The 15,795-nt window shown below is 35.2% G+C and overlaps 1 protein-coding gene across 1 annotated transcript in view; it reads left to right on the top strand.

Moving 5' to 3' along the window:
* Nucleotides 1-15,795, top strand: part of LOC106881277 (amine oxidase [flavin-containing]) — a 94,516-nt gene that overhangs the window by 24,852 nt on the left and 53,869 nt on the right. Inside the window, exons 3-4 of the mRNA XM_089356569.1 lie at nt 1,242-1,336; nt 15,656-15,793. Of these exons, the coding sequence (XP_089212695.1) occupies nt 1,242-1,336; nt 15,656-15,793 (233 nt within the window). The remainder of the gene's footprint in view (nt 1-1,241; nt 1,337-15,655; nt 15,794-15,795) is intronic.

Genomic DNA, 15,795 nt, shown 5'->3' with positions numbered 1-15,795 from the left:
ACACATACATGCATATATATATATATATATATATATATATATATATATATATATATATATATATATATATGGTACATAAGTTGAGGCACCAGAATTTAGTACGGTATTATCCATACAATTTCAAAGTAAGGTGATTAAAAACAAAATATATACACAACCACACAAACATATATGTACACACATATCCATATATATCATACGCTTTTATATGCATACAGGACATAACAAATAATAGAGTAAGACAACGACGGCATTTCTTCTTGCACGTTGGACCAAAATTAAGGATATTCACCAGACACTTTCTAGCAAACAAGTGTATGTTTTTTTGCATGTGTTGTTCCGTCCATCGTCGTTTGATAGAGTAAGTAAAATGCTTTCAAAGAATAAGTCCTGAGGTCGTTGTGTTCGACTAAAGGCGATGTTCTAGCATGGCCGCCGTCAAATGACTGAAAGAAGTAAAGAATTAAAGAATAAAAGGATATAAATACATGACGAGAAGAAGGTAGAATCAGACTCGTTGAATAAGCCATGAGGTAATACTTAAAGACCTCAATCAAAACTAAGTTTTCTCTTTACTAAGTGTCCTTCATGATGACACCTGATGTTAGTTCCTCGTAACTTATTGGCAATGTTTATTTTTCTCACAAAAGATTACTTTGGATTACACCTTGAGATTTTAGCCGTTATTGCATTCGTAAATTAACATATACATACATTCATACATATTGGTTGTTGTCTCATGTAGTCTGTAATTCTTTCTAACTCCACTCTCTCTGCGTACTTGTTTCAATCTATTTTTTAAAAATTCTTCTCAATATTATTAGTTAATGTATTCCGTGATTCTCACTCTGTTGTTAGTTCATATATGATATCATTCTCTCACTGTTGTTACCTGATTTCAACTATGACTCTATCACTCTTTTCTTACATTATGTAATCTGTTATTCTCGCATTCTTCTTGTTTTTACTTATATCATCTGTGATTCTCTCCCTTTTGTTGCCTCATATCATCTATGACACACTTTTGCTCTCTGTCTATCCTTACCGTTATCCTTAAATAATCTGTCATTCTGTCTCTCTGCTTTAACGAATTGAATTTGCGATTCTTCCTCCTTTCTTGCACCATACAATCTTTGAATCACTTCCTGTTGTCACTTTATGCAATCTGTTATTCTCTCTCTCTCTGTCTCTGCCCCTCCTCTGTTTGTTGCTTCATGTTTCCGTCTGTCTTTTGCTTTCAGGTTTGTCCGCTGCCAAGCTACTGCATGATCATGGTCTTAGTGTCAAGCTCCTCGAGGCCAGGGATCGCGTTGGAGGACGTACATTCACGATATACGTAAGTCCTCGTCTTCTTAACCCATTTCTCCACTTCGAGTTTCATCCTTAATTGGAAACGATATCGTCATACTGTGACTGATACATTTTCACACACACACACACACACACACACACACACACACACACACACACACACACACACACACACACACACACACACACGCACGCACGCACGCACGCACGCACACACACACACACACACACACACACACACACACACACACCTTGAAATACACGCACATACAACACACACATACCCACATGTACTACAAACTCATACACACACACATATATACTTATATATATAAATATATGCATATATATATATATATATATATAGTTCAAAAAAACCAATAACAAAAAAACAAAAAAACAACAAAGTGAGGACGTGATATGGATAGTATTATTGGACGCTCAGGAAAGGAAAGAGAGAGTGTATGACGTTTCGGGCGTAGCCCTTCGTCGGAAAGATGGAAAGTTCGGAGAATGGAAGAACGGAGAAAGAGGAAAATGGTACCGATGCCCACGAGGTTATATATATATATATACATACATACACACACACGCACACACACACACACAAACATACGCAGGAGCCTGCATGCGCACACACGCATGCACACACACCTAGTGGCAATACAGTGGCTGAACCGGTTTAGCCTCAGACTAAAACATGCTTATGTTTGTTTTGAGATCAAATTCCACATTGGAAACCGTTTTTACCTTTCATTTTACCTCAGTTTGTTATGAGTGCCCCGCCTATGCACATGTTTACGGTTATTTTAATATTATTATATTATAAACAATGAAAAACAATAACAAAACTGATACCTCAGTTCTGTATTTGAGCCGAATTCCTCTTAAATAAGAAACATTTGGAATACTACTACTACTACTACTACTACGACTACTACTACTACTACTGTAGATTCTCCAAGAAAACGAACATTGGAGTATCTACACGCTGTACCTTAAAGAACAGCCGCAAGAGAGGTAAGCCCTGTTCATTGAGCAACAACATGAGTGAAGTGAATACCATCAAAAATCATAATAGAAATGTTATGATTTATACAGAAGGGGGAACCTGCAAAGATTCCCATTTAGTGTACGGTGCAGAATGCACGAAACATAACTTGATTTATGTTGGTTGTACAACGGAACAATTAAACAAAAGGTTTAATGGGCACAGATTCGACGTCAGGCACAAGAACAGTAGTTCAACAGAACTTGCTGAACATTTCGTTTCAAGCGGCTGCAATTTTGAAGAAGATTTGAAAGTGCACATTCTCAAAAAATATCCTGAATGTACCCCACTTTCACTTCTCAGAATGTATGAGGAGAAATATGTTTGCGGGTTATTGACATCACGCCCTGGAGGAATGAATAAGATGACAGGAGAATATCATCAAATTTATACAAAACTGTTTGATTGAATATTCTTCTTTCTCTCTTTTTCTTTTCTTTTTCTGTCGTCTTCCTTTTTCTTTCTTTCTTTCTTTCTTTCTTTCTTTCTTTCTGCTTATTAAAACACTGACAAAAGCTGATGATGTCATTCTATCAACGTATGGACGCTGGTTACTCACGTTCATAGTTTACGTTTGGTTTCTGAAATTTTGAATTTTCAATCACCTTTTGGTTTGAACTTGAGAAAGATAGACGTTCTGTCGAAATGTTGTTCAAAAAATAAAACATCTAAAATCGCACTCTTCGTCTTGACTAATAATAATAATAATAATAATAATAATAATAATAATAATAATAATAATAATAATAATGATAATGATAATGATAATAATAATAATAATAATAATAATAATAATAATAATAATAATAATAATAATAATAATAATAATAATGGTTTCAAATTTTAGCACAAGCCAGCAAAATTGAGGTGAGAGCCCATGTCAATTATATCGACACCAGTGCTCAACTGGTACTTATTTTATCGACCTCGAAAAGATGAAAGACAAAGCTTACCTCTGCGGAAGTTGATCTCAGATCATTAAGAGTCGTAACTAAATTCTCAAAGATATTTTGTTTGATGCTCTAACAATGCTATCAAAGTTCAGATTCCGTTACCATTATAGTTTAGTTTTCATTAAATCTCTTCGGTAAATAGAATTTTATCGGACATAAACAAACTACGTGATCAATAAATCAATAAAAATGAAAATGTAGAGATACCTAAAATTTATGGTTATACTCCATAGCAAAGTTTAGTTTGAAAAACAAACACTTCCGGCATCTCAATAATTTTAGGTTATATAACTAACAACAGAAAATGTGATGAGTATTGAAATCAGTGTAACTAAATACTTGATTAATGTTATAAGCCTTAGCAGTAGTGTTTTTAAATACAATTTCACTATGGATGTTAATGTGTAAACGATCGAGCCCTTTTTAATGTCCATAATGCGGTGTATAATCATAGTAGATGTTTACAACCGTCTAATGTATCTAATAAATTGAATTAAACGTTGTGACAGCTAAAAACGTATAGATTTAGAAAAATTGTAAAATAAATTCTGAATCAAATGGTAAATAAATGGAGTGAATCTGTTTTATTTATAAAAGTCTATATTAAACTGTGATTGATGTATTAAATTTTCCTTTCCCTGTATGGGATAAGTAATTAATTCAAAGACGTGTGTGAAAGTCATTAGAAGGATGTAATAATCGGACTAAGTCTCCGAGTGAAATGGGATATGTGGAGTTCTAACTTTATGGTTACATGTCGCGCAATTTAATCCTTCGTTTGTCTAAATCAGTTTCACAAGTTAGTTCTAAACGTCCATGCTTGTTTTCAGACTTTTAGTCAGGCCTTTTTACGTACGTTCTAAGTAATATAACGCTTTCCTCCCATAAGTCCTAAGTTACTCTGGTAGTCGGAAAAACTTGGTAATGTGTATCGTATATGATGCACTGACGTCAGGTAAATATGTCCTGTGTAGCACGTGTGATAGGTACTTTATGAACTTGTATGAAAAGGTATTCATAAACGCACATATATGTGCGTATGTATGCATATATGTACTCGCATAGACATTTGACTCGCTGTCTCAATCAAAGGCATTTGATTCGTCATCTCTATCAGATCGCTTAACGTAAAAAACGCACCAGATACTGAGCAAGGTTAAAAAGACCGTTAGCTTCCAACGATCCATAGTTTCTTTGAATAATATTCTATCATAAGGCTATATGGAATCATCGTTATGCTTGTGGGAGACTATTTCAATGGCATTATTTTGGTTACCAAGATTGGAGGTGCAATATATTTTCAAGAATCCACCAACAATAAGATTTTCCAATTTATGGAAGCTACAAAAACATTTAACAAAGCTTTAATTCTATTCACTCCGTGAATTCTTTGCAGCAATGAGTAGTCGCTGCAGCGGAAACACGTGTAGGTTACTATAATAGGCTGTATATGATTATAAATAAAATTTGTGGGTGTAAAAGTCTCCATACGCTTTATTATATATATTGAAACGTAGTTACTCATCGCCAATTAATGTAATATCGCCACTATTCATGACAATACTTGTTTGCAGAATAACCGTGTGGTAACAATAAAATATATAACGAAACAGTGTAAACAACAACGCAACAATTCTACAAACTCTCCACTTACCATACACGAACCAACAAACGGTATTCCGACAAATTACCAAAGCGACATCTTACGACTTTCTACGATTAACGCCTACACTCTGTCTTATATATATGTATATATATATATATATATATATATATATATATATATATATATATATATATATATATATATATATAAGGCATGTGCCGTCAGTAATTACTCAGGGTAGGCAGTTGATGACCTTTATGTAATAAAACTGACAAAACATAAGCGAAGCACAGGCGTATGACTGAGTTGAAGGCAGATTTGCTTCTGCCTTTATAGCACGTAGAAAACGTTGTAGGACTGTACGCGGCACGTGTACTACAGCAGTATTATGCGTAGCTTAAATACTGAGATTGAAAAGCAAGGGTGAATTATGCCTCCCTGGTCTACAAAGGAATAAAATATTTTGCATTCTATGCATAATAATCAGAGTAATCATAATAATCATAGTTTTATTGAATTAGGTGCACATTTTGCCATAAAAGGAAAATGTTGCTATCTATCTATTTTATTCAAGGTAAGCACTGCCTACCTTGCCTACCTAGACGACACGACCATACTTGTCTCTGTCTGTTTACGTATTTTTCACTCGTTGGTGATGTCCTATAATTAATGTGTATTTTTAATTATATATACTCATAGATTGATACATAAATTGATGCATATTTTTATATATGCTAGTATATATAAACGTATATATATGTGTAAACATTATCAATGTCACATACTTAATGTGTGTGCTTTATTTATACTCTTATTAGTTGCTGGATTGTATCAAGGGAAAAGTCCCTTTAAGACGCCGAGTGTTAAAAACTACTGAACTCGTCAGACCAAGAGTGACAACTCGGGTCGTAGGTGAAAGAGAACGGTAGATATTAATATTTCGTTGCCGTTTTAGCTCATTGGCACCGTATACCCGGAGTCACCTCGAAATGAATTGGAATCTCTGTCTGAGGTATACAAATGGTGTAATGTCTAACTACTGATGTGCTATAGCACCGCATAAGTAGAACAAAATTACATTTTGAATTAGAAGTAGCTCTAATAATGTAAATATTATCGGTGATAATTCTGCGGTTAATATACGTAGAAACAAAACACATAGATTGAATATGCGACATCGGTAATGTAAACAAAAACAAAGCCTGCACTTAGTCGAACGTGAACGCAATTCATGCATTCACATGATATTATCTTACGGAAAATATAATTAAAATAACATGGTAGTCATTCTCGAAACATATGACTCGATTGTTGGCGTCAGTACTTGAAGAATATCAAAAGGAATTTAAACATAACATAACAGCTGTCAAACTATTGTCAGTCGTATCGATACATATCAATAATCAAAGATAGCTTGAACTAAGTGGAAGCAAATAAATTATCTGTACACGAACCGAAATGTAAGTTAAATAAGACCCCTGTTATATTATTGATTTATGTAATCTGTGCTTGTGTAACATAATAATAATAGCTTACTGTTATCGATAATTACGCTCATTCGGTTAATCGGTTAATTAATTTCTGCAGTTATTTTCAATTTCCGTAGATGTACATATTAACGAAATTGACTGCATTTACATTTGGAATAATGATAATAATAATGGTTTCAAGTTTTGGCACAAGGCCAACAGTTATATCAACCCAAGTGCTCAACTAGTACTTATTTTATCGACCCCGAAAGGATGAAAGGCAAAGTTGACCTCGGTGGAATTCAAACTCAGAACGTTAAGACCGACGAAATGTCACTAAGCATTTTACCCGGCATACTAACGGTTCTGTCAGTTCGCCACCTTCTTACAAAATATTACGTTGGTTTCAAATTTTAGCACAAGGCCAGCATGTTCGGGGGTAGGGATATTCGGTTACATCGACCCGAGTACTCAACTGGCATTTATTTTATCGACCTCAAAGTCAACCGCAGTCGAATTTGAACTCAGAATGTAAAGACGGACTAAATACCGCTAAGCATTCTGCCCGGTGTGCTAACGGTCCTGCCAGCTCGCCGCCTTCTGACAAAATATCATAGTGTTAATCAATTCTATTAGGTCAGCTTCACAGAATTCAGAGTTCTTAATTTTAGTGGTGACTGGTTGATACCAGACGAAAATATTTAATCATAGAAAAGAGCGAAGACGAAGACTTCACTACTTACATAGGCAGAGTCAGCTAAGAATGTGAGAGATTTAAGCTGGATAGTGCTTACTCCAGATTCTTTCAAGTGTTTGATTTTTGTACAAGGATTGGCAGATAAAAATTATGCAGAAATCCAAACGAAAAAAAATCTAGCAAACTGGAAATGAAACCGAATTTCACATTGCAGAAACTGACGGAAGAGTGTAATATGATATTAAAATTAAGGCATGACACAGAAGAAATTCAACGGAAAAAGTGTTTTCGCATAAGACTAGTGTAAAAAAATAAGTTGGAAAACAAATAGTGTTGCAGGAAAAACGGAAAAAATATCGGGATGTAGACCCATGTATGGCATGTGGTGGGATGCACCTGAAAAAAGATTGTCCGTATAAAAAAGCAAAGTGTTTTCCCTGCGGGTTCTCACTGCAAAACTAGAATGATTGGAAAATGGAACAAACAAGAAAAAATAAATAGTTTGACTGCAACAAACAGGAAATATGTGAATGTGAGAATTGAAACCACTAGTGTCTGAATGCAATTAGACACGGGAAATAACACCACAATCATAAATGAGAAAACATGGGAATAAATGGGTAAATCACAATTATGTAGTATAAACAAAATAGCGGGAAGAAAATTATATTACACAGGCGAAAGCGTTTGTAATATAATGCTTAAAGGTCGAACCAAAAAACTGAATGTTTATGTGTTGAAAAATCCATGAATTTCTTTGGCATCGAATATATGGAGAAATTTAATTTATGAGATACACCCATAAGCGTTTTATGCGATAACGTAAACGGAGCAGTCAAACGAACGAACGAATGAGGTCATGAACTGGGACAAAAAAATAGAAGAAACTTTCCCAAAAGTTTTTTCGGAATGTCTAGGCTGTTGCACAAAAACAAAAGCAAGGATTGCTATCAAAGAAAATTCAAGACCTATTTTCAGGCCCAAACGGAACGTGCCGTTTGCGGCGGTAGACCAGGTCAATAAAGAACTAGAAAAGTTGGAAAGCCTGAATATAATTGAAAAGATTGATCATGCAGACTGGGGAGCACCGGCGGTCTACGTAAAATATTAAAAAAATAAGCTAAGAGTGTGCGCAGACTTCTCAACCGGATTAAATGACTGTTTATTCACACACAACGACTCACTACCAAGCCCAGAAGTATTTGCTAAACTAAACGGAAGGAAAATTTTCTCAAAGTTAGACTTCTCGGAGGCGTACCTTCAAATTCAGTTAGGAGAAGATTGCATACATCCAGAACAATCAACACGCACCGTGGTTTGTACAAGTTCAAACGATTACCGTTTGGAGTATATGTGGCACCCGCTATGTCCAACAAATAATGGATGCGATGGTAAGTAATTGCGACTTTACCATCGCATACCACGATGACATTTTGATAAAGAGCCAGTCTTGGGTGCAACACGTCGAATACATAAAGAAAGTATTGGAGAGAATAAGTGAATACGGGCTAAAACTGACAGAAGCAAAATGCGAATTTTTGACTGAAAAAATAAAATACCTAGGTCAAGTAATTGACGAAAGTGGACGCAGACCGGACCCATCAAGGGCGACGGCAATACGAAATATGCTGCCCCCGACGAACATGACAATGTTACAAGCATTCCTAGGCTTGGTAAATTGTTACCAAGTATATATCCTAAATATACATAAGGTAAGGGCACCACTTAATTACTAAAAACAAATGCCAAATGGATTTGAAGAGAGAAATGCCAGAAAGCCTTTAATGAGTTAAAGATATGTTAACTTAAAACTTGTATCTTAAGCATTTCAACCCAAAGTTAGAGATAATACTAGCTACAGATGCTTGCGAGTATGTGATAGGAACCGCTCTCCTACACAAGGATAACGATGGCAAGAGAAGGCCATAGCTTACACATCAAGGACATTATTGCCGGCGGAAAAGAGCTATAACCAGATTGAAAAAGAGGCGTTGGTTATTATATTAGGCATGAAAAAGTTCCACAGGTTCATTCATGACAAACGTTTTTGGTTGCAAACAGACCATAGACCTCTAATAACGATATACGGATCCAAGACAGGAATCCCGACACATACGACAAAAGCGGTGGGATAACATTCTGTTAAACTACGGTTATAAAATTGAATACCTGCTTTCAAAAATGTTGGGGCATGTCGATGGTCTGTTTAGGTTAATTCCGAGAAATAAGGAACCGCTGGAAGACACCGTAGTAGCAGCGTTAAGAGCGGAAGCGGACGCAAAACAAGTGATATGGCGCATCGTACGTGAATTACCAGTAACTTTGGAAGAAAGTGTCTGATGATTGTGGTAGGATACGAGACGTACTAAAAACACTATTTGGCATGCTCTTAGCGCATGAACCTAATGGTAGCGCATAAAACATATATTGTGTTTATTAAATAATATATATATATATATATATTATGCGTACACATACAGACACACACATACGCACACATACACACGCACACACACACACTCACACACGCACGCACGCAAGCACACATACGCAAGAATATACATAGCCACCAATACCGAGTCGTATCAGTTTCGCCAAACGATTGCAATGACGGGAAACTCTGGTTGCGTGGCAAGCTCTCAGCTTCAGGTTTAATGAAAAAACAGCCTCGTATCTTCTACAACTTGTATTGTGCATTCCTTTCTCATTCGTTTGACATTAAGCAACACACACACACACACGCACACACACACACACACACACACACACACACACACACACACACACACAAACACACACACACATTCACGCACACATAATCACACACGCGCACACGCACACACACACACACACACACACACGCATAAAGAGAGCATAGAGAGGAAGGGTAGGGGTAAGTCTATGTGTTACAATTTACATAAATTACCATAATAGGCTTACTAAAAGAGAGTAATGGAATAAAATCGATATGGAAGAAGATTAAGGTGTGTATGAGAGTAGGGGAGCAGTTGAGTACAGGTTGCTCTGTGTGTGTGTGTGTGTGTGCTGATGTACGGTCATGTGCGTACGTAGGATTATGGATGTGCATGTGTAAAGAGGAGTGTGGGAACATGGAGGATGAATAAATATAGAGAAAGAGAGAGAGAGAGAAGGTAAGAGCTTCTGTAAATGAACAGATTAATGTGTAAGTGTGTGTAAATGTGTATGTGAATATATGCATATATGTACGAATATATATATATATATATATATATATATATATATATATATATATATATATATAAATGCCTGTACGAGGGGAAGCTGAAAAGTTCCTGGCTTTAAGGTTATCGCAAAAAACCTGATTGGAGGCCCAATTTTCGGAGTTCTTTTAAAGGTCTCAGGAAAACTGTAGGACAACTGCAGTAAGTGCATGAATCTAAGAGGGGAATATGTTGAAGAAAATCATGATTAATTTTTCCTCCTATATTTTCTTTTACTCAAACCTAGGAACTTTTCAGCAGGTCCTCGTACACACACACACACACACACACACACACACACACACACACACACACACGCACACACGTATGTGTGTATGTATGTATGTATGGAGGAGAGCATGTCTATATATGTATCATGCGTACTTGTACAATTGACAGGATTTTTTTCCTGTTTGTCAACTCCTGGAGAATTGTATCGCATAGCTCTTCAGCAGGTCTTTGTCGATTTAATAAAATCCTTCGATACTGTTTATAGGATCTTTCTTTGAATCAATTCATCTCAAATCGTCCACTTGTTTAAGCGGCTCAGTCGCAAAATGAAAGTTTGGTTTTACTTTAACGGTTCACTTTCGAAACTAATTTCCATCGATAACTCTCTTTTTCTTCATATATTTTACTGTAACTATCTCGTACGCCCCCGGAACAGCAATATAGGCGTGTACAATCGCATCAGAGCCACAGGTAAAATCTTTGATGTAAGACACTTCAACGCAAACTCGAATAATTTCCACTCCTTTGTTCATGAACTCCTTTATGCTGACAATGTAGATCTCGTTACGCACATCGAAGCAGACATGCCGGTTATAATGGATCTCTTCTCTAGAACATGCCCCACTTTTGGACTTACCATCAGTCTGAAGAAAGAAAAAGCCATGCTACATGTTCTCTCCGCCTTCAGGCCAGTTCTATAGCGATCTGATCTTAACGTCTTCGTCCAGGATACATGGTTGGATATGATCTAATATTTCGTCTACGTTGGCTGCAGTCTTCCTAGAGACGGATCACTTGATTCTGAAGTAAATCTGAAGATCGAAAAAGCCAGCAGTCTTCGAAAAGCTCGAAAAATCATGGTCTGAGAAAGATATCATCTCCAAAACCAAACTCAGCATCTACGAATAAAACACCTTAACTACCGTTTTGATGCTTGGACTAAGTATCATTATCACATCAAAGCCTTGAAAGAATTCTATGAAGCTTGTCATAGAAGGATCTTAAACATCTAACGGCCGTCTCTGATTTTAGAAACTGTTGTTTTTCAGTGAGTCATCACATCGAGTATTGAAATGCCCCTCAGATGCATTGGGCTAGGAATCTTATTAGGATGCAGGATGACAGGTTATCTAAACAGTTGTTTTACGGCTAGTGACAACATGGTAAACGTTTAAAACATAAACCCAAGAAACGTTGTAGAGATTTCGTCAAAAACAACCTTAGGCTCTTAGTATGGATGTCGAAAAGTGGGAGCAGATGCTGGAAAATCGATCGGATTGTAAAGAAGTGATCTACAATAGTTGGAAAGCATTTAAAACATGAATAATTGAACACTATCATGGAAAGAGCACTTCGTAAATGAGACTTTATTTCAAATCCCAATACTTTTCCGCCTGAACATGTATGTAACATCTGCAGTATGGTTTATTCATTCAAAGGTGGAATTGCTTGTCATATGAGATCTTATGGCGGCATTTGCTAATTGAAGGAAGGGCATTTAGTATATGTATGTTCATCGTATATGTATGTATGGGTGAAAGTATATATATATATATATATATATATATATATATATATAATAATAATATTAGGGACAAAATCCAAAATTACAGGTAAAAACTCAATTGAAATCAATTTATAAAAATTAAAATTAAATTGAGCTTTATAGATTATAATATATATAAAAATATATAGTTTTAGGGAAAAGAACCAAGTTTCAAGAACTCATCGATGAAAATCCACTATCACATATAGAAAAATTAATAATTAAAAGCACAATAAATGAGTATAATATAAAACAAAGTAAATATCATAAGATAAAGATAGTAAAATAACTACACGTGTTCCATAATTAATTTTCAAATAGAAAGGAAATTTAAATCGATTAAAATCAATTAAATTATCGAAAATAAATTCTATTCAAAAATACAGCTAATCGTCAGGTCGTAAATAAAACAATAATTATAATAAATAAATATATATATCAACCAACAATAAGTTCCAAATGAATTTATCTAAAATACTTATTTTATAGAGATAGAAAAATTATTAAAAATATTAAAATATCAAAATAATAAACATTCCATAATCATCCCTACTTCCATTATAATATATGCTAACTTGTATATTATATACAAAAACCAGCTTACATAAATTATTATCGTTTTAAATACAATTTAAACGAAGTTTAAGGTTAAAATAATAATAAAGATAAAATTAGTACATATTTAACCGGTGTAATAGTTAAAGCTATACTATTTAAAACTAAAAACGTTCATTTAATTATCATTAAAAATCAATTGAATAATAGAAAAATACAATAATACTTATTTCTACGTTTGGCTAGATATATTTGTCTCCTTGCATCCATTCCGGCAAACTGATACAGTACCCAATTACCCCCATTCTTCCAGGCCTGTTTCTTAGCTCTTATGGCCCTGTCTACCGCATTGTCCCACTACCACTTTACCCTAGGTCTGGATGGGATTTTGAACCAGCCACAGATTTGGTCTGTGGCACTCAGTAAGTTGACCCTCTGGAATTCTCAGTTGCCTTCTATGTCACAAGTCTGTAGCTCCTCCTCTCTTTCACCGAATTTTTCAATTAGGATGTCCATAAATCTCTGACCATATGAAGAGTTCTTAAGCTTCCTAATCCTTCTTTTCCAGATTGTTTTACTTCTTGGCATCCTACTGGCCTAGAGTCTAAAGCCACTAATGACTAGTCTATGATGGGGAGTAGATTCTTCACTCGGAAGGGTCTTTGTATTTAGGAGCAGCCATACATCACGCTGTTTGGTGAGAATGTAATCGATCTGGATAGCACAGGCACCTGATTGGTAGGTTATCAGATAGCTGGCTGGCTTCTTGAAGTTTGTGCTGCAGACCAATAGGTTATTTGCATCACATAACTACAGTATTTACACGCACAGACACAGACACAAATACACACATACACACACATACACACACACAGTCACATACACACAAACAGTCACATACACACAAACAAACAAGCATATTTAGGCAGTAAAGTTTCTTTTAAAGAAACCATTACTGTTTAAAAATAACAATATGTCAATATGAAAAGCTGACAAAGTAGCTGTGCAGCGTCTTCAGGGACCTTACTTCAAGATCCTTTTGCATTTAACTGGTTAAAATTTTATGTTGATTTTCTTTGCGTTCAATGATGTGGAGTTGTACGTTAATTTAGACGCGAACTATCCTGAATTCCGAGTATTGATTTGATAATCACTCCTTTATTCCTTATTGTTAGTTATTTCAAAAAACTTCGTTGCTTTAATATTTATAACATTTATATTGAGCAAAGGTAAATTTTCTCATATGCAAGCATCTTAAAACTCGTTCTTGCCTAGAATCTATTATATTATCCTCAGATGTAAAAATTCTTCTATACATAAGTCACATTTATTAGTTCCTGGCCTGTATGGTTTTGCAGTACTAATCAATTCCCAGTTGATAGTATAGTCTTTGTTTTTATCTTTAATGGACCAGAATAACCTACTTAGACTTGATTGGAGTTTTTTTATTTTTATTTTCAACTATAAATGAATTTAAGTGATTAGCCAGTAGGTAACGCAGTATATACATTTGATATATCAAATTAGCAACAGGAAGAAAGTACCAATAAAGATTATTCAATACTAAGTCAATTATAGAGTTTCTAAATATTTTTATAAGATAAAATTGACTGTTATGAAGAAGCTATTTTCTTTCACAGATAATTGTTTCTCAAAGAAATTCCTGAACAGCTGTGTACAAACAGCTGCTTTTAAAAGTTCAATTTTCTGTAATAACACTACTGCTACTACTACTACTACTACTACTACTACTACTACTACTACTACTACTGATTTCAAATTTCGGCACAAGGTCAGCGATTTCGGGAGAGGGGCAAGTCGATTAAATCGACTCCATGCTCAACTGGTATTTATTTTATCGACCCAAAACGTAGGTCGTTTCGCTTTCCTGGAGGCCTTTTGACAAATTCTCGCTTATTAGAAAGCGAAAAGACTCACGTTATAACACGAAAACAGTGAAGTTTGGGGGTAAGAATCTGATGCTTTGAGGATACATAAAAAGTGATGGTTCAAAGAAAGTTGGTTTAAATTGACGGTAACTTGAATAGTGCCAAATATATCCATTTGCTGAAGGGAAATTTGATACCAGACTTGGATGTAAGTGAGATTTTTCAGCATGACGGAGCTCCATTCCACAAATCGCGTGCAACACAAAGAAATCTGGCTGATGGTGTTACCGTATTGAAAGACTGGTCAGCTCAGAGTTCTGACTTAAATATCATCGAACAAATGTGGACAGAACTAAAGAGAAGAGTCCGTCAGAAGAATCCACGCAGTCCTGACTTTCTTTTATACATCTATATCTGTAAACGGTTATATTTAATACATTTTTCGCTGTATTGTGTATTCATTACTTTTTGCATCAGTTACTTATTATTAATCTTATATAAATCGAAGCTGCATCCTTTAATTTGCTGCTTTTCTATACACAAACCGAAAAGGTATCTTGTGGAATAGTCGTTATTTTAACGCAATGCATCTTGTAATCACCTGAAGAAACACATCTACACCGTCGGATACTCCTAAACCAGTTGTTAAGTATATATACATATACATATATCGAGGGAGAAAGAGAGAGAGAGAGAGAGAGAGAGAGAGAGAGAGATAGAGAGAGATAGAGAGAGAGAGAGAGAGAGAGAGAGAGAGAGAGAGAGAGAGAGAGAGAGAGGCACAAATATACTTGTTCGTTATAATGTTGTGTCATCGAGAATGAGTCAACAAGACATGCAGCTTCAATATGATCGATGGTTATTACAACTATAACTTTGTGGTATAACTATAGTGTATGTGTATTTATTTCTTTTTCAAAAGAAATTGCTCTCAAAGATAATTATCTTCGATTAGTATTTCTGCTTCATTGTTATTCCTTTCTGAAATGAAAATAGTTTCATTTATCCAAACGATATATTCACATTACTTGTATTTTCCTCATTTATTTCTCTTCTCTAATTTTTTCTCCCTCTCTTTTTTTTTTTTTTTTTGCTTTTCTTATAGAATAAAGATGTCGACTATGAAGATCTCGGCGGTGCTTATGTGGGACCCACACAAAATCGACTCCTACGGATGGCCAGAGAGTTCAACATCAAAACTCATCTGGTTAACGAAAAGGAAGATTCTGTGTTTTACAGCTCGGT

This window comes from Octopus bimaculoides, chromosome 8, assembly GCF_046866305.1.
Source record: "Octopus bimaculoides isolate indiv1 chromosome 8, ASM4686630v1, whole genome shotgun sequence".
NCBI lineage: Eukaryota > Metazoa > Mollusca > Cephalopoda > Octopoda > Octopodidae > Octopus > Octopus bimaculoides.
This window is presented reverse-complemented; position numbering and strand designations above follow the sequence as displayed.